General features: G+C 37.3%; 2 protein-coding genes across 8 annotated transcripts in view; one reads left to right on the forward strand and one right to left on the reverse strand.

Moving 5' to 3' along the window:
- NPY5R (neuropeptide Y receptor Y5) overlaps positions 1-19,637 on the forward strand; it is a 162,964-nt gene that overhangs the window by 133,345 nt on the left and 9,982 nt on the right. For 4 of the 7 annotated variants that reach the window (XM_031941522.1, XM_031941524.1, XM_031941521.1 and 1 more), the window contains 3 exons: positions 6,045-7,362; positions 13,441-13,517; positions 15,185-15,300. In XM_031941522.1, coding sequence (XP_031797382.1) covers positions 13,499-13,517; positions 15,185-15,300 — 135 coding nt within the window. In that variant the 5' untranslated portion in view covers positions 6,045-7,362; positions 13,441-13,498. Of the gene's footprint in view, positions 1-6,044; positions 7,363-13,440; positions 13,518-15,085; positions 15,301-19,637 lie in introns of those variants that run through there. The other 3 variants (XM_031941525.1, XM_031941527.1, XM_031941528.1) reach the window with 3 other exon arrangements.
- NPY1R (neuropeptide Y receptor Y1) lies at positions 1,132-5,811 on the reverse strand. The gene is made up of 6 exons (XM_012552131.3): positions 5,594-5,811; positions 5,308-5,389; positions 4,603-4,734; positions 3,704-3,840; positions 2,294-3,097; positions 1,132-2,171 (listed from the first exon to the last, which is right to left on the reverse strand). Exons 5-6 carry the CDS (start codon positions 2,987-2,989, stop codon positions 1,725-1,727), a joined length of 1,143 nt encoding a protein of 380 aa, XP_012407585.1. The 5' UTR covers positions 2,990-3,097; positions 3,704-3,840; positions 4,603-4,734; positions 5,308-5,389; positions 5,594-5,811; the 3' UTR covers positions 1,132-1,724.

Below are 19,637 nucleotides of genomic sequence, written 5' to 3' on the forward strand. Positions count from 1 at the left end.
AAAGGAGTTCCTTATTCGTACTTTAAATTAGAACTATATTAAGTACTTTCAAATTCTAAGTTTTGATAGGGGAAAATGCTAACATGTTCTGCCAGAATCAACATGTCTAAGTCAGTATTAGGTTTTTAATTTCAAATTAGCCAATATTTTATCTGAAGACCAGACTTTGATTATTTTCTATGGGGATAAGAAAGTTTCTGCAGTCATTATGATGCAAGGAGATACATAGTTTCTTCAAATTACTATAGCTATCTTGTTTAGCATGAAAGTGAATTCTATATAATAAAACAAAGACTTGGTTTTTTCAAAGATAAAAATATAGTGATGGGTGAGATCAGTGTGTTTCTTAAAAAAAGAAAACTTTTTGTTCCCCTAGGGAAAGAAAAAAAAGTGCCACCAGAGTAAAAGAGACAAACTACTAAGTCAATGCAACATCAATTTTATTAGAATTGTCCAAGATTTTCAAACCAAACACTCCAATGTTTTACAGGTTGTCTATAGAAATAACTTGGGATGTGTGGTGTTCTCCCAAGTAAATGTTTCTTGGTTTCTTGATGTGCTGGTTTCTTAAGTTCTTTATTTCTTAGTTTTAATAATCATTCCAACATAGAGATACATCAATTAGGTATATGTTGATAGGTGTACATCTATTGAGTATATAGGTATATATATTTGTCAGTTGTTAACATAGTCATTTTAACATTCAATAGAATATATTGTTTAGAAGTGCATACAAGATATGAAGAATTTCAATTATTTTATGTAATTATCTTACACCCTCGATTGAATTACTGTATCCAAGGGTCCTTTACTTGTCTCTTAGTGTTACATGATACTTGGTGTTTCAATGTAATATAGGCACCCTTTCTTATCATTTTGTAACATTCCAGGCTTTTTAGCAAATAGCAAACAGGTTCTACTGGAGGAGATCTCTTCCATTCAAATGTATATGTTTGTATATTATTTGTAATTATAAGAATTTAGATATTATTCTAATTATTCTGAAGAATTTTTGTAGTCATGTTACAAAATAATCTTGAGTCATGGAAAGATTTCATTTAATATGTGTCTATGTCCTATTTTTTTGTGCTAACAGTTGAGAAATGATTTTGTTTTCTTTTTCATGAAATGTTGCATCAGATTCTATCTAATCAATTAGTATTAAAGACATGGATATTTAGATGGGTACTAAGACCAGTCTTAACTGGCAAAAAATAATCTCTCTCCTAAAAAAAAAATCTCACATTCTGGATGCCAGTGTTGCATCTCCTCTGCAGTAGTCTACGTTATATGATTTCAAAGTCAATGAACTCTTTTCAGGATGGTCCTTCTTGTCTCCTTTACAGGGTGTAGAATCATTAATGAAAATATTATGATGTTATTAATATCTATATCTATATATATGTTGTTAATCAAGTTTTTGTTAAATATTCCATTGAAGTAAATGTAATCTATGTCTTATATATTCCTATATTTGTTTCACAAATACGTTATACAACCGTAAGTATTGAGAGTTTGGACAGAAACAACTGACACAAGTAAATCCAAGATCTGCACATACTGAGCTTACTTCAATTACAGCCACAACTAAACCATCAAGACAATATAGGCAAAGCCACACATCCTAGAGGAGGAGAGGGTTACAGAATTGTGTGACAGGTTGTGCTTGGTGTTAAAACAGCTGTCACCTGGGTTCTGTAACCCTCACCCACTTCAGATCCTCTTCAGACTTCTTCTTCCTCCCCAGGACCCTGGGAGGCCTCACCACAGGCTTGCCTATCAGACGCCTTGGAGTCATCGGTATTCATGGTGGACATAGCGATGGTCTCGTAGTCTTCGTTACGGGACCTGAAATCACAGAAACGAAAGAGAGCCTGCAAATCTTTCTGGAAATTCTTGTTAAGGAACCCATAGAAGACAGGGTTGACGCAGGTGGAAATCATCGCCGTCAGGTGGCACAGGAGGAACAGCAGGTTGTGGTGGCAGATGGAGATCAATTTGTGGTTCCAATCAAACACCGTGTTAAAGATGGTCAGAGGCATCCAGCAGATGGCAAAGGCCACCACAATGGAGAAAAGCATCACGTTGATCCGGCGGGCTTCCTGGGCTCTATGCTTGTTCTCTCTGATCCTGTCCATCATGTCGTTCCTCTCCTTTAGTCGAATATAGATCTGTAGGAAACAAAACAAAAACATACCAATGTTCTCCAACTCAGGCAGAAGAACTGTTTAGTGAAATTAAGGGGGAAATGGAGATTAAAATATTTGTTTAGGGAATAAAAGTATTTTATTACCTTGAGGTAGCAGACAAGAATGAACACCAGAGGCCCAAAGTACTGCAGCACCAAGAGAATAGTGGTGTAAGATAGCCTGTGCACATTAGAAGGGAAAAGATCGAAACACACGTACTTGTCCTTGAAGGTTGGGACAGTGACATTGTGGAATGGCTCATCAGTCAGCACCTGGTAAATCACAAAAGGCAGGGAGGCAGCCACAGAGAGGAACCAGATCAGGGCAATTGCTAAAAATGCATGGATATTTGTGGGCCTCCATCCTCGAGGGTTGACTATAAGCTGATGGCGCTCCAAAGCAATGAGAACCAGAGAGAAAATGGAGACAGTGATGGAGACACATTGCACGAAAGGGTTTAGCTTGCACATGGCCTCACCAAAGATCCAATGATCCATTAAGGTATAGACAAAAGTGAAGGGCAGACATACAAATGATACCAGAAGGTCAGAAAGGGACAGATTAACAATCAGAATGTTGGTCACATTTCTCAGCTCCTTTTGCTTTAGGATAATTCCTATCAAGGCCAGATTTCCAGAGACCCCAAGGAGTATGACAATGCCATAAGCTAATGCCATTGTAAATACCATGGTTACTGGTACACGGCATTTATTCTCTTCAATGGGTGCATATGGGGGGTGGGTGTCTGTATGGTTAAGAAAAGATTCGTTGAAAAAAGAGGGAAACAATGTGTAATTCATTTTGGTGCTAATTGGTTATCTTTCTTTATAGAAGTTCAATCTTCATGTAAAGTATGTTTACAAAAACTGGCTGTAAGCTCTTCATTTTCCTCGATAATCTTGCATAACCTGTAAAGAGAAAGTATGCAAATTTGTTACTAATTTAGATTTTTGGGGTTGGTAGTCATGCCAAAGAGTGACTTCTGCTTTTTTTTTTTTTCTTTTTTCGGAGTCAGTGTTTGAGCAAGCCAAGATTGTATAAATACTTGCACCCATATTCTTTCAAACAGGAGTTTGCCTTTTGCATACTAATTATTTGTGCTCCTTTTTTTCTTTGTTTTGTATAGGTCATAACTCTACCTTTTCTTTTTGTTTGTTTGTGAGGTTTTTATTAGGTTTGGATTGCTTTAATGGTTGGTTCAATAGATCATGGGATCTGGATTCAAGTCCCATTGCTACCATTTATATTCTGTATAATCTGGGCAAGTCACTAAACTTGTGTGATGCTTCATTTCCTCATCTGTAATGTGAGGGAGGTTTAATCCCATTTTCCTAAATCTATGATCTTAACTCTTACCGGTAAGATGGCAAAAATGGAAGAAATAAAGTATATTATTACCTATTATGATTGTCAGTAAAAGGGAAAGTTTATGTGGCATGTTCTGTGGTGAATAATTCTTTCTGTATTGAATGAAAGTGTTATCTATCAATGAGAATATTTTTGCTATATCATACCTTTTAGCACTTGTCCATCTTGCTGATTAAATCAACAATGATATTGGGTTAAAAGTCAATCTTCAACTCAGGATAATTTCAAAGAGAATTATCAGGAAAAGCAGAAAGAGTGGGAGGGGGGGACATATTTCACATTCCTGAAAGAAAATAACATAACATATACATTTTAGAAAATAGCATATCAACAACAAGAGAAATAGGGAATGGGGTAGAGAAATGGGGGGAAGCTCTATAAAAACCATGCCTTTAAATCAATTAAACATCATGGTGTAATTAATCCTCGGAAAATTTAAAAATAAAATTATATATAATCACAAGTTGCTAAGTCATCCTGAATTTACAGGAGTCCTTTTTGATGAACACCCAAGCTGGATAGTTCACCATTTACTTGTTTAGGAAAAGAAAAGACAAAAATAGTAAAAGTGAATTAAGATGCAAAATTGGGGCTACTTCATTAGTTTTATATAATATTCTGTTACTTTACTGTAGGAGAGAGAATTAGTTCAGCTGACAGTTGGTTCTGAACAACCAAAAAAGACAAGTATTTACTGTAGCAACCGACACCCCCAAATATATAAACAGACAGTTAAGATCCTTTGGAGTTGAAATTTGAGGGGACTTAAAAAAAATACCAACTGAACTTTATCTAACAAATGATATTTCTCCATCTGGGAACCTCAGACTTTGTAAACTCCAGATCTATTGCCTGTATGCACACCCCACAAATTAAATTGTCTAACCAGACCTAATAAATCTCAATTCATTTTCAATCCATAAAACGAAGGAAAATATCTTATTATACCAACCTCCCAACCCCTCACTTTATTCTCTTTCTTCATGATCCCTTTAGCAGCCCCCAAAAGAAGAACAAACACATTGAGCACAAATAATTCACTCACCCATCAAAAGGTAAAAACAGGTAACAATGCACCTGAGAGGTTATTTTCTGGTTATTTCTGGAGAGCTCAGGTATCTGTGTGATGACAGGGATGACACCAGTGACAAGAAGATAATGAGGAGAGGTATCAGATCTGGAAAGAAGCAAAGTTAAGTTCTCTCTATCTAGCCAAGATTAACCCTGAAAACACCTTTGGCCCACTAGCTCATCTGGGAAGGAACACCACTGGGCTAAATATCCCTGTTACAACATACCCATTTTCATCCCATCCCCAATAACTAACCTGGACCATTCAGGAGGGCATAGTTTTTCTGGGTGGGGTCGTCGGAGATGAATGGGACTATGCTTCTGTCTAGTCCCTGAAAGTCTAGCTTTCAGGTAAACCTCACTCTCCTCAAACAAACTGTCAGCTATAGATAATCAGGTGACTGGACTTGCTCCCAAAGTGCCCTCCACACGCCCCCAACTCAAACATCTGCTAAGTTGCTTAGAAGGGGAAAGACCACAGACTCAGTTTCCCCAAAAGCGATCAGGGGATGCTGCCCTGGGATTTTAAGAGAAATAAAAAAGAAATTGGGACAAAGTGAAGTGCAAACTAAGAGCCACATTTAGTCGCGCCTGGCAGGGCTGCCCTAAGTTCTCTCACCTCTCAAGTCCCTCCTTCACCCCCAGAGATAAGAAGAGGTTTTAAACAACTTGCACAAACCTTCAAGCTGGACAGCTCAGGTCCCAGCAGGGACCAAGAGCAGCGTCGGGAACCCCCGAGCCCGGGAGTCAGAAAAGCGCAGCTAAAAGCAGTAAAAGCAGAGAGAACCCTTAGGTCGAGCCTCTAAGAGACCCCAGCTCCCAACTTCATCCTACTTTAGCTACCCCACGGCTGTTCCCCAGAGATCGCCAGCTTTCTCCTCTCCCCTTTCTCTCTTGCCTTTGCTTATCCCGCCCGTCTGCCCCGCTCTCCATCAATCCCCTTTGAAGGGAGATGGGAGAGTTACCTCCTCTTGAAGAAGATCTGTCCAGCTCTTTCCAAGAGAACAAGATGGTGAGGACTGGAGAAGGGAGTAGGGAGTCGGGGGTATTTCTTCAGTTCGGGAGCCTAAGGGAGATTGATGGACAGGTTTGGGAACGCCCCCTTAAAGCTGAACTCCTCCTTAGCCAAAGTATCGCAGGATGCTGCAAGCACCAGAGTGGTGGCGGAAGATCCCGCAACAACCCCCCCTCCCACTTTAAAGTACTTGTCTGGGAGGGGGAGGGTTGCCTAGGAATTTTGGAAGAAGTGCAACTGAGAAGAGAAACTAGGGTGTCAGTTATGAACATACATGAATACACATAGGAGAAATGGGCACAAACCATCCACATCCCCCTGACTCAGAGACAGCCAGGCAATTATTAGGAAGAAAATTTAGGATTTTAATCAATTCTACTGTATTTCCATTTTGTTTGCAGGTCGATGCCACCTTGTGGCCGAAATTATGAAGAGCTGGTCAACTTGATGCGCATAGTAGAGTGTTTACCGACCGCAAAATCCAGGGGAATTATCAGACGGATAATAGTAAATCATATTTCTTTGCTTGCAATCGCACCTCTGCATATCGTACTTCCCCTCGGCTGTCGAGCCCCAAACGCCTTTGGCTCTCCGAGGCTACCTCTCGGTCAAGGTCAGTAAGGCGCTCACGCACACTGTGACCGCCACTTCCTAGCCGAGAAAAACGGACCCTTGCAAAGTAAGGGCAGTGGACCCAGGACAAGACATCTCTCTTTTCCTTACTAGAACCAGAAGGCCGAATTGACCCCCAGGGCGTATTCTTAGCTGCAAAGAGAGGGACCAACTTGATTTTGTCCCTTAGCATAGGTGCTTTACTTTGGGGAGGAGGGGTAGCACTGTAAATAGGAGGGGTCCCTCCCCGGGCAGGAAGGGTTAAAACGCGCTCTTGCCGGGGTATACAGTTACGAAGTACTGAGGAGAACCGAGCCGATTGTACTTTGAAGACACTTGAATCGGCAAGACCCTGCTAAGGGCAGCCTGAGTCGTCTTCTGAGTTAGCACTGGGCAAGCACCACAGGCTTTTGACAAGTCTTGACTGCTGTAGGAAAAGTCAGAATATGCGTGTCTGTCATGCCGAAAATGAAGCCCTAATGCCCGATGACTAAAACAAACTGCCAGGAAACCGAATTGTCAGAAAAGGCTGGCTGATAAAGACATTGCAGCTCAGAGTGGTTTTCCAGGCTCTGAGAGTGAAGGGCTGGCTCTATTGTAAAAATTCTCCCCGTTGTGGTGGTTCTCTAACATCAAGTTTCCACTTTTGTCTTCAAACCAGGAAAAAAAAGTTTCCAAGAGACATAGGACTCTTACAGCTTTGCATTGCTAAGAAAGACATCCTACTTGTCTTTTTAAAGCCCAGCTATCAGCTGAACAACTCTTTAAGTCTTACAGCTTGTGTGTGTGTATATATATACATATATATATAAATATACATATATAGATATTTTTCAAAGACTAAATCAGTGTAGTGTAAAATCAGACAGGTCCTTCCAAGGTAGAAAGGCTTGAGGTCCCAGTCCTGGACTCTGGATCTCTCTTAAGGGGACCAGCTTATCTAACTAACAGAATTCATAAAGGCTCTTCAGCAGAAGGTTCATGACCCCAGGGTGATGACCTTTCTTATCCAAAGCATCTTATGATATTCATTAATAACGCATGGAGGAACTTCAATTTGTGCTCACCTGGAAAAAGCTCCCATCTTTGATGTACTGAAGATTCTCAGTAAGTAAATCTTTTTTTTTTTTTTTTTTTTTTTATGGAGATAATGATGTGTATGCATGCATGGGCATATATGTGTATATTTGTATGTGGGCTTTTTAATTTTTTACAAGAATCTTTCTAGGGTCCAACAAATGCATGTGCAATTGGACAAATCTTTCATGGAACAGAAAAATAGAATTATGTATAGAACAGCAATGTAAATATAAAAATGCATAAATCTAGCATAAGGAAACTTGTAAAATTCAGGCAAGGGTTAAACAGGTAAAAATGACAGATTCCTAATTGTAGCCAGAAAAGCCTTCATAGCTGATGAAAATACAGGCTACATTTGGGGACCCTTAAGTTTTCTAAGACCAGATACTCAACTTTTACTCTTCTATTTATTCTTTATTTCTTTAAGTCATAGTCTAGATTTTGAAGCAATCTTTCCCCAAATTTCCATCATTAAAAGTTAAGCATATTTCAATCATATTTTGTTGATAGTTTTCAGCTTTCATGTTTAAGTTTCAAGGAAAATAATTTACTTATTTACTAAAATGCAAATTTTATATGATATGTTGCCATATTTCTATAAATATCTGGAATTCAGGAAGACAGTTTGGTGATTATTTGACTTTCAAGATAGTCCAATGCTATTGACAGGCACAGAGAAATCCTTGTAATGCTGCTCTTCTCTTGCCATTTCATTAAAAGTGAATTTGTTAGTTATATAAACAACTAAAAATATATAACAAGTTTTATTCTTAAACTTTGGAAGCAATACAACCAGTACCAAAAAATGATATTCTCTGAATGAAATTCTGTGATGGAAATGGAGATACTGATATAGTCAATCAAAAGATTGTTCATGCCATGAGAAAATGAATCTTTTGAAGTATTTTTAAATCCATTTTCCATTTTCCATTGATTATATGATCCTTAAGAGAGATCATCTAAGACTTCTCATTTGCAAATTAAGGATAATTCAATAATTTGATGCAGAATAACACAGTATATCTATACCATGAGTTGGTATGGGAGAGTTAACACTAAAAAGATACTTCGAGCTCAGAAGAAACTGTCTATTAAATAGGATCCCTGTTTCTAGAGCAAGATTATTAACTTCTTTAAAACTGAAGAAACATTCAGGTAAAGCTTCATCAGACTTTGGAGCCCCAAAGAGTATAGGAACATATATTCTGGAGCTACAAAATGAATAAAAAGCCTCTCCCGGTGCTTCTGCAAAGGGAAGGAAAAAACCTTCTTAAAAATCTCTGCAAAAACCTAGAGAGCATTTCCTTTGCATTCTTTATAAGAGTCTGACCACTAAACCTTGTACAACAGAATTAAGCTGAATTAGGCCAAAGTAGACATTGATATCTTTAATTAAGAAGGCTTTTTTTTTCTCTTTTTCTATTAGCTTCAAGTTTTAATATTCTATCCTCTGTGAAAATTTCTTTTGTTGGACATTTTTTAAAGGACATGTCTAAATGTCCTTTCTTGGGCAACAGTTTAACTAATTTTTATTTACCCTAATGATGGGTTGTGCCCACTTTAATTGAAAGCTTGTTATTATGCTCATATCTATTATTTCTCCCTTCAACTTTTTTTTAACATCTCAGTGATGGATCTCTGCTGAAAGACAGCTATGGTGTTAGGTTTCAATACAAGGGCATGATTAGTTAAGGGACCTACACAGTGAAAACCACAAATGAAAAAAGTATTGATAACAGAAACTAGTCTGCTCTATGATAGTATATCTGAAGATGGCCACTGAGTCTTTCTAGACTGGTTTTGTTGGAACTGATTGGGTTATTTCAGTCAAAAACTGCTCTGACTGACTTTCTAACTAACTTTACTTATCTAGATAAACCAATAAGTTAGTTGAGTCAAAATAATGCATTAAGCCTATTCATGTTCACATATTCAACTTCAAAAGCATCTCCCTTATATATATGGAAGACCAAAGTTATTTGTTGGTTTTATTTACAGTTGAAATGATGGAAAAGGGCTTTACTTCAAGAAAAAAAAATATGGCTAAATATTTTAATATCTCACAACCATATTTTTAGTCATTTCCTATTCTCTTCTTTATGGGCCTGAATTAGAGTTTTCAATTGCAGAATGGTAGGCAAGAGTATTAGGATCTTGAGTTTATTCAGTAGCCTCAGCCTTTTTTTTTCTTTATCAAATAACTAGTCTAGCTCCAGTCCCCTTAATGAAAGCTCAGTAGATAAGATATTGATACTGTCTCTTAGAATATCTAATTAAAGAATATAAAGAAAGTAAATCTTTGATTAAGGGATGGACTATTTTGTGTACCAGTAAAAGAGTTCCGAAAGAGACTAGACATGGCATGGGACATATCAAAATTTAACCTCTAACCAAGTGCTTGATTTTGCTACTTTTTTTCTATTAAAGACATATATATATACTTAACCCTTCTTACTGAAGCAAATCAGCAAAGAAAGTTACCTTTACCTATCAAAGAGATATCAACCTTGTCCACATAATGAACTAGCCAGGAAGAAACTTCCAAGTTAATCACTCCAAATTTAGTGCTCAATGAAAAGAGAAAAGTACTAATAAAAATCTTCATTTTTATAGCACTTGGCTACATTTATAAAGCATTGTATATACATTACTTAGCCTATCCTATGTGATCCTTACCACTTTGGAAGATAGGAAGTACAAATATTAACTCCATATAAAAATTAAGAAGCTTGAGTTATGGAAGATCCAACAATTCATTCAAAGTCATACCTTCTAATAGGAGTCAGAGCCCACCCCAAAACTCAAGTCTGTTGATTCCAATGCTCTCTCTACTGTACCAAACTACTCCTCCAAATAAAATAACAAAAACAAATCAGTTATGACTATGGAGATATAGATTTTCAAAATTCCAGATTAAAATGACCTGTTTGCTTTACTTACTCAATTTTTGAATGTCTTTACAGCAGTATTTCTCCCTGTGTTTATAATACATCTCTCCTATATTGTCATTGTTTCTTTTGAGCTTTTCTAATTGTATATGTTTCTTCTATTTTCCCCCTTGACACTTGCATCTTCTCAAAGCTAGGGACCATGTTTTCTGCTTGTTTTTAATTAGCTGCACAATCTAATGCAAAGTAAGGGAACTGAATAATTGATATCAATATGTGACCAAAGCCTGATATAAGTAAACATATATGCTCAATGTATTTCTGGAAGTACAAATTGTTTTAAAGAATATCAAGCTTTGAATTCTGGCTTATCTTTTCAACAGTACTTATCTCTGCCCAGGATTTTTTTTTAACTGAATTCTATTCAAAACTATGTTTTAAAACTCCATTCAAAAAGAAAGAAAGAAAGAAAAAGAGAAAAAGGAATGAAAAAAATATTTAATTCTCTTGCCAATATAAATAGTAAAGTTATTTTTAGGCTAGCATAAATTTTTAGACTTGTAGGAAAGGTTTAAAATTTAAAAACATGTGAAAATTTGAATCTTAAAAAATTAATGGACTAAAGAAGTTGATAAAAAAAATCTGTAAAATAAACAGTTTTTTGTTGTTGTTGTTGTTCAGTAGCAGGAATTTTTGGGGGGTATTTTGGATTGCATCTAAGAGAAATACCTAGCCAAATCAAAAAAGAGGAGGAAAAGGGAAAAGCATAGAAATCCAAAGCCAATAAGTAACTTTTTCTTCATCAAATAACTAGTCTAGTGCCAATCCCAAATACTAGAGAAGAAAGTATTACAAGGATTCATCTCATATACATAGGTATATATTGATATGCTTTTATATAAAATGTATAGGAAATGCCTGCATGTATATTTATATAAGGAGAGAGATATGCAGAATAACTAATATAAATTAAAAGGCTTACAGATAGATGAACTCTTCCTTTCTCCTCAATCTCCTTTTTACATGTATCTATGTATATGTATATTATATAATATATACCAATATATCAATAATACTAATACCAATACCTTTTTGGGAGGAGATTGCAGAATTAAAAGGTTTGCAAATTAGATATGGGAATTCTTTAGTGCTTTATTTTAAAAGTTTTTATGTTGTTAAAAAAGATTGTGATTATGGAGAGTTTATTTTTTTTGCTGGGTTACTATATTTGGGGGAGATGGGGTAAGATCGTGCAACATTTATAGTGCCCAGTTAGAGCTATAGACTTGATACTGGATTACTTAGAAAAATAATTCTGAGCATATAAGGCATAAGAGGGTCTTTAAGGAAATTCTATTTTTTCCATAAAACTACAATAGTTGTCAGTTTTAGAGGTTACATATATATGTCAATAAGACAGATTTTTATATCTCCAAGGAGTAAGTATAGCAAATACCTTGTTAAAAACCATCTTTGAATTATTTATTGCATTGACCTTTTCCTAATTTTTTTTTAAGTATTAAGGATATTATTTGGTAATGATAAAATTATTGGAAAACAGCAGAAATTTAATTTATATAATGCCTTTTAAAATACATTTCATATTATGTTAATAGTTTAAGACTTTTAACCCTTATTTTACATATGAAAAAACAAAATTTAAGAAGTTAAATAACTTTCTTAAGGTTATAGAGCTGGTAAGTGCTGAAACTGGGAAAGGTTTCTACCATCCAATACTTTTCATAATTCTCAAATCTCTCTCTAGAAATAGTTCTGAGCCTACCAAATAATTTTCATAGTATTATATTGTTCAGTCTATTTTCTGATCACATAATCTCCCTAAACTAAGAGGATTTTTCTGTCTTCAAGTTGTGTTAAAATGAAAGAAAATATTTGATAAAAGTTGTGGGCCCAGTTACTTATAAATTTAATCCAAATTTAGATTTTGAGTATGTTTTGTTGAATAGCATCCAAAATACTGAGAATATTTTCTACTTTCCTTAAGGGTCTGAAGCTACCTTCAAAAGTAATAAGATCTTTCAAGCTTTCTTTCCTATCTCAGGAGAAATCAGAACATCTGGAAAAAGGGCTACCTACCTTGCAGGACAAACAGGATTCAAACTAATTTTTCAAATAAAAAATTTCTAAGACTTGAATGGATATAGAGAATAGAAAAAAAATAAATGTTAATTTTGTACCTCTATCTCATTTGAATTGAACTACATAAACTTTTTTTTTTTAATGAATTCTACAAATGCTAAAGGTTTGGGGTTTTTGTTTTGTTTTTGCAATTCTCAAGGAAATATGAGGTTGGAAAGCAAAGAAAAAAGTTATTTGGTATATTTTTGCAATTCACAAGTCTCATGTTTTTATGAAAAAGAATCCTTAATAGTCTTGATTCCTTAAGTTCAATAAACAAATTATACTATCTTTTTAAAGATTTAATTTGAAATCACAATTTAGATCATTTCATTTATTCAAAAGTATATGTTTCTGTGATGGGGAAAGTGGGTAAGTTAATTTATATTTTCATTATGTTAACTTTTCCTTTTAATGCTCTAATTAGCACAGTGCTTGGCACATATTAGGCACTTAATAAATATTAATTTATTTGATTTGAATTAATTAATAACATTTGCTTTATCTGTAAAAGTTTATAGAAGCAAAATAAAAGTTGCATGAGGAAGGGGAAATGCTACCTTATAGATTGAATATTCTAATTTCTATGATAGAAAATGTTTTCTTTAGGTGATTATGATGAAATTTTTCATTATAGGATTAAAAAAAATTCCAAAAGAATGTTAAAGAATGCTTGTTTCATAGGATGATATGGAGGAGGGAAAAACAGATTTCCAATAAAATTCCAGACCCCCCCCAAAAAAAACTCTATATCAAAGGGAAAACAGTATACTGAGACCAGGGATGGGGCAGAGGGCTGCAAACTGAATCCCTTGTCTAATCTAGTTCAAGTCTACCGGTATTCTGTTTCTCTTTGCTGCAGGTGGTTTTATCAATGTAATCCACCAAGCTTCCCCTCACTTCCAGTTCTAATGGATGACAGTTAAAAACTGTGGGAGACAAGGGGTTAATTAGAAATAAAACTTTATAAAAGAGGGGCAGAAGTGTCAGAGGTGTTTAAAACTTCACTTCCATGCCTTTGGTTTGATCCGATACCAAGTCATAAAGTTGGATTTTTCTGCATGATTTTATCTAACAGGTCCCCATAGATGATCTGGGGAATGGTAACCACTTAACCAAGCAACAAGAGACTCCTTATGCTGCGACGACTCTTCGGTAAGAACGCGCTGCCGCAGCAGTGTGGGTTACCCCCAAAGACATTGGTGGACTTTGCATTTTCCCCTCGGGGGAAATTCTTCCCGGGGTTTGACAACTCGCCAGCATGACCTCTTTGTCCCAGGGGCACATATACGCGGCATATGGCATGCTTCAGAACTTAAGTACCAGACAGCGCCCATCACTTGGGAAAAGTTAACGGGCAAAACAAGCCTCACTTTTTTCCTGGGACTAGGGGTCTTCCCACTCTAATATCCGCTAGCTGGGGGGAGGACACTAAGTCACTTCACTTTTCTAGCCTCAATTTCCTCAAGTGTAGAAAGCGGGGTAGAAGACAAGATCTCCAGAGCCCCTTCCACGTCTAAATCCTATAGTTGTAAGGCTGCCCACCCGAAACCCCTTTCTTCCTTTTGCGCAGACAGACGCACGTTAACATTACGCCAAAGTCCGGGTCAAGTCATGACTCGCTGCAACAGCGAAACCGCACGGAGACAAGTGTTCATAGCCGGCCGATCCCAGCGAAGCCCGCAACTCTAATTTTTGAGCTTTTCTTTATGCCCCCTTTTCTACCCCGAAACTTGCACTGGAAATAGTCCCGGCAAGCTTCCATCACACCTCGGCTGCACTTTCTGCCGGACTACACTAGTGTTCGGAATCCTAAGAATAATTTGGTGATCTGAAGTCACGCCAGACTCTGACTTAGGTACCCCCTCACGCCATCCCTGCGTGTTCTAACCACATCCCGGCCGTTTAGACAGGAAAGCGGGATCCTTCTATTAATGCGCTTTTAAAATTAAGAAAAAAAAAAAAAAAAAAAAAAAAAAAAAAAAAAACGTCTTAATCACAAGCTTTAGCTTTCGATACCTAAAAGCACCAGGGGATCCCATCTTGGCGCGGGACTCTGAGGGTATCTTATGCAGACCCTGGGGTGGCAGGGGGAATGTGGAAGGCACATAAGAGCTCCCTACTGCTAGCGCCCCGAAAAGTTAGACTAGCTAAGCTAGTTGACGCAGCGATGCAAGGGCAAACGCTGTGCTCTGCAGGTTGCCTTAGGGACGTGAATACCTGAAGGACTTGAACTCCCCTTGCCCAGTGGCACCCTGTAAACCCCCCGAGCGGGATAAGGGGAGCATCGGCTCCTCGGTGACAGAGTCATCAGCCTCCTCCCGAGAATCCCAAACCTTCAGGAGGAGGCTGCCGTAGCGGCTACAGCCGCAGGGTGCTGGGATTTGGGAAGTGATTACTACAGAGCGGGCTCCCCCGCAGAGGGTCCCTGGGGGTCCCGGGCAGGGCAGCGGGATCGTGCCCGCAGAGACATCTTTCCAAATCGTGCGCCTGCCGCCTGCCCCCTCCCTCCTCCCTCCGCCCCCTTCCTCTCGTCTTCCCCCCTCCCCTCTGCCTCCTCCTTCCCTCCTCCTGGTCCTCTCTTCTCCACTCCGCTCGTTCCTCCCCCTCCCTCCTCCCCCCTCCTATCCTCCCACTTACCCCTCCCATCCTCCTTCTTCACCCCTCCCCTCCCCCCCTACTCTTTATCAATCTCTGCTCCTCGACTTTCTCCCCACATCCTTCTCCCTTTCTTACCATCACCATTATCACCTCTCCTTCCTCCCCTTCCCCTTCCCCTTCCCCTCCCCTCCCGCTACCTATTTCTCCGGCTTCTTTTCCAGCTGTCTCCGCTCCTGGAGAGCGCGGGAGCGAAGGCGCATTGGCCAAGCTGGATCCGGTACCCGGGCAACTAGAAGACCTCGCGAGCGGCTGGGGGCGCTTCGAGGTACAGTCTCCTGTGAGTCCCAACCAGCCACTTACCTTCCAGGCGGGCAGGAGGCTGGGGAGATGGGCTCCGGGAAGGTGGTAGAATTGGGAGTTCGGAACCACTGAGGGAACAAGTAGGCATTGCAGCCGCGGGAAAAACGGCTTCTGGTCGGGGAGGGGCAGAAGGAGCTCCCACCCCTCTGCCGGTTCGGAGGCGGGTGTTTGGGCTTCGGCAGGAGGGAAGACCAGGCTAGAGGGAGAACTGGGCAAAAAATAGAGGGATGAGACGGCCCGAGGAGGCAAATGAAGAAAAAGCGAGAAAAGACTGGAGAAATAACCAGTTCGCAGATCTCTCAGTGTGGGAAGATCGCACCAGTTATCAAACTCACCAAATGCAATAGCGGGGCGGGAGCGTCAGAGTTCCCAGAACATTTTTAGCGCAGGTAGCAGTTTTTCCGCAAGGAAGGGGGGGGGGGGGGGGGGGGGGGGTGTGTGTGTGACAGAAATCGCTTGGATGATAGTAGCCCCTCTTTGCAGTCTAAATGCAAAATCCCGGTAAAAGGGTCAGCGGGGCATCAGCGGGGCAAGAGCGCTCTCTCTAGAACCAGAGGATATGGGTTTTGCTACTTCTATGATCCTGGGCAAGTCATTTAACACTTCCTGAGCCTCAGTTTCCCTATCATAAAATAAACGAGTTGGACTAAATGACCCTAAAAATTGCATCCAGCTCTTATTCCGATGACAGCTTGAATTTATTTAACCTCCCCCTGTCGCCCCCCTCCCCATAAAAACCGAAAATGCCATCCGCTGTCGCGATTCCAACCCTCCAGGGGTTCCAGCTGAAAACCTGTCCAACATCTGGATCAGGATTAAAAGATTGTCTGTCCTGCTTTACAAAGCAGCTGACAGTGGGCGCCCCCAAATTCACAAGCAAATTGTGAAAAAGGGAACCCGAACCGAAAACTTCAGAGCTTTTCAGTATTTCTTTAAAAGGAAATTGGCAAGGGCCGGTAAGAATAAGGCGCACTGAGAGTAGTCTACCAACAGAAAATGCTGCCGCCTCAAAATTAGATTGAAATTTCAAATATCACTTAAAATATGGAAGGGAGCACTTTTAGAAATGGGGGAGAGCAAAACGAAGGAAAAAGAGGTGGTGGGTTGGTAATTCTAATCTTAGAAATGTATTCCAGTTCAAATGTCATCAGTTTTAGCTTTTAAAAAAAGTCTGTGTACAATTTGGGGGATAAAATAAAATGCTAATGTTTGTTTGTTTTTGTTAATGGGGTAATTATCAAAAAGAAAAGAATGTAATATATTTGATTACTTTTGCATGTTTGACATTTTTTATGAAATAATATTTAGCAAATAATTATCTTAATCACAGGAACCTGCTTATTTGATAAGCAGGTTCCTGTGATTAAGATAATTACTCAGAGTTTCTGAGTAAATTCAAGTCTGATTCTTTTCTCAGTGCTAACTTCTCTTATGATATACTTGAAGCTTTTTCAGGTTCTAATCAGGAAAACCCCATTCATCTCAGTATCATATTTAGATTCATTCATAAATATTGAAATACAACTGTGGGAAGCCACAGTTTAAAGGTGGTTTTAAAATATTTCTTTCACTTTCATTCATTCATCAACTATGTATTGATCTTTTTCTATGCCTGAGATTTTTTTCCTCCTCAGTATTGAAGGGTCTATGTAAATTGAGTAATGTTCTGATACTAAGTTAGCATGTGAAGACTGTCTGAAGATTAAAATGATAGCATCTGATTGTCTTGACTTTATTTTCTCAGGCTGGTGATTGTGAATGTAGGGAATAAAAAGCATAAATGAGAAGGGAAATTGAAAATTGTATGTCAATATACATAAAGGTATTGGTATATGTGACAAAAAATTGTTGAAGTGATATTTCATGTGTTTAAATCCCAAATTGTACAGAAAAGTTCATATATTCATCACAATATTTTAATTAACTTCAAAATATTTGTTTCATCATAGTTGTATTAATGTATGGCAAAAATGCCCCCACCCCAATAATTGTGATACTTTTTGGTGATCATAGGATTGTGATATAGAAGACTGTAAAAAAAAAAAAATAATGCATGACTTTTTCCCATATTGGTTTTTAAATTGTAATTTTCAGGAGGAACAAGTCATGGGGTAAATTTAAGGGGGGGAAAAAAACCTTTAGATATTTCTAAATTACAAGAGCAAATAAAAAATTTGTTGTTTTCCATTATGATAGTTCCCCTTGTTTAAAATTCCAATTTACAAGAAGATGGACTTTAAGATCACAAACTTTCATGAAAAGATTAATGAAAGGACTTTCATGAAAAAAATTATAAGTTAAACAAAGTTCCTATTGAGCAAAAACACAGACTCAAAAAATTGATTATTTGGGTGGGGTTAATCAGGGAAGTCTTCCAGGAAGAGGTAAAATTGTTGAATATGTGGTATTCTAGTTTCTTTATCTTTTGGGACAGATAATCCCCAGGATCTAAGTATGCTCCTTCCAAAACATAAAGGACTTGATATGAGTCTTTTTTGGTACTATAATTGCTTTATTTAGAGCATTCACCAAAAATGTATTAAGCACTTATTATGTTCAAAGTGCCTAGCTATGTGTTTTGCATACAAAGATGAAATATCATGGCACCTCCTGTCAAAGAGCTGACAGTCTATTAGGGGTCATGAAGAAGTACAAAAAAGGTAATATAAAATAAAATGTGAAGTGCTTAACAGATCAATCAAAAAACAAAGAATATGATACGAGAGGTTTCAAAAGTTCATATCCAATTGGGATAATCATGAAAAGCTTAAGAATTGGGGGAAAAAAAATACTGACCTTGGGGTCAGGAGACTTGTCCCAGATACTAGCTGTATGACCCTGGACAAGTTATGTCGGCTCTTGGTTCCTTAGGTTGTTTATCAAGGAAAATAGTCCTTGATAAAATATCTAGCTAATGGAGTCTAGAGAAAAGAGCTTTGTAAAACCTAAAGTATTATGCAAATATGAGCTATAATTGTAATTTTGCATATATTGTGCCAAAGTAATCTTGAATAAGCCATTTTGTACTTTGTATCTCAGTTTCCTCATTTGTAAAATGAAGGAGTTTGTCTAGATTTTCTTTTTGATTGCTTCTAACTCTAGAGTCTATGACCCAGAGTGATAACAATAATTGATTTTATGTATACATATGTTAAATATGTATATATATATATATATATATAAATATGTCAATATATTATTGTGATAAGGAAATTATTAGTGACTTCAAAGAGAGCAGTTGGTTCTGTGATATCAAGTTATTGGCTGTAATGAGTTAATAGAGCTTGAAAATCCTTGATTTTAACTGGGGAAATTGATTTATAATTTGGAATAGTCTAATTCTATCTCCCATTATTAATAAAAAATTCTAGGTACTAATTGATATAAAGGGAATCAATTTGATTTAATAGTAATATTAATTTAATATTTGCTCTTTTCAATTGACATTGAGGATTCTTAATATGGATGTAAGAAATTGTTTTTTAATATTTTGGTAATTGTATTTTAGTAGAATTGGTTATGTTTATAATCCTATGGATTTAATTTTATGCATTTAAAAATACTCTTAGAAGTGATCCACAGACTTCAATAAATTACTAATGGAGTCTCTGATTAAAAAAAAAAAAAAAAAGCTTAACCCACCCTCCCCCTCCATATTGAAAACTTTATCATGGGTTTTTTGCTAGTGTCCTGTGAATTTTAAAATTTGTTAACTTAAGGAATAGTTTTCAAATTGAATTTGGCTCTTTTGTTATTAGGCTGATTGTGTGTGTATGGAGAAATAGATAAATAGATGTATGTAGATGTAGATGTATATAAATGTATGTACAGGCATACATTTGTTTTTATATTTCTTGAATTATTCCATAAGCATTTGCTATATTATATTGGAAGTGGGTTTACAAATTCAAAACTGAAATGATCTCTTTGATCAATGTGTTTTCCTTTTATAAAGGCAGCTATTCTTAAATTAAAGTCATTGAACTTGGTTTTTAAAAATATTTTGATAATTGTGTTTCAATATGATTGGTTTCCTTTGTAATCCTATGTATTTTATTTTGTGCACTTAAAAATATTATTCTGATAAGGAGATCATAGGCTTCACCAAACTGATAAAAGCATCCATGAAACACAAAATCTTTGAATAATCCCCGTACTGAAGGGGATACAATAGGTTTCCAATACCTAAATGAAGGAAAAACACTCAAACTGTATAGCAATGAGTGTGGGTGAGTCAGCATTAATGCTGATGGTGATTCAGGATATTATGCTCACTCTAATTCTTTAAAAAACTGATTTCTGAAGTGTGCACCC

The sequence above is a fragment of the Sarcophilus harrisii genome, chromosome 6, assembly GCF_902635505.1.
Source record: "Sarcophilus harrisii chromosome 6, mSarHar1.11, whole genome shotgun sequence".
In the NCBI taxonomy this organism is placed as follows: Eukaryota; Metazoa; Chordata; class Mammalia; order Dasyuromorphia; family Dasyuridae; genus Sarcophilus; species Sarcophilus harrisii.

What these genes read in the sequence shown, in the direction of transcription:
- NPY1R (XM_012552131.3), bottom strand. Translation starts at nt 2,989, where the DNA reads ATGAATTACACATTGTTTCCCTCTTTTTTCAACGAATCTTTTCTTAAC. An exon ending in TTCTTGTCTGCTACCTCAAG is followed by an intron (nt 2,172 to 2,293) that starts GTAATAAAATAC and finishes TGTTTCCTACAG; the next exon opens with ATCTATATTCGACTAAAGGA.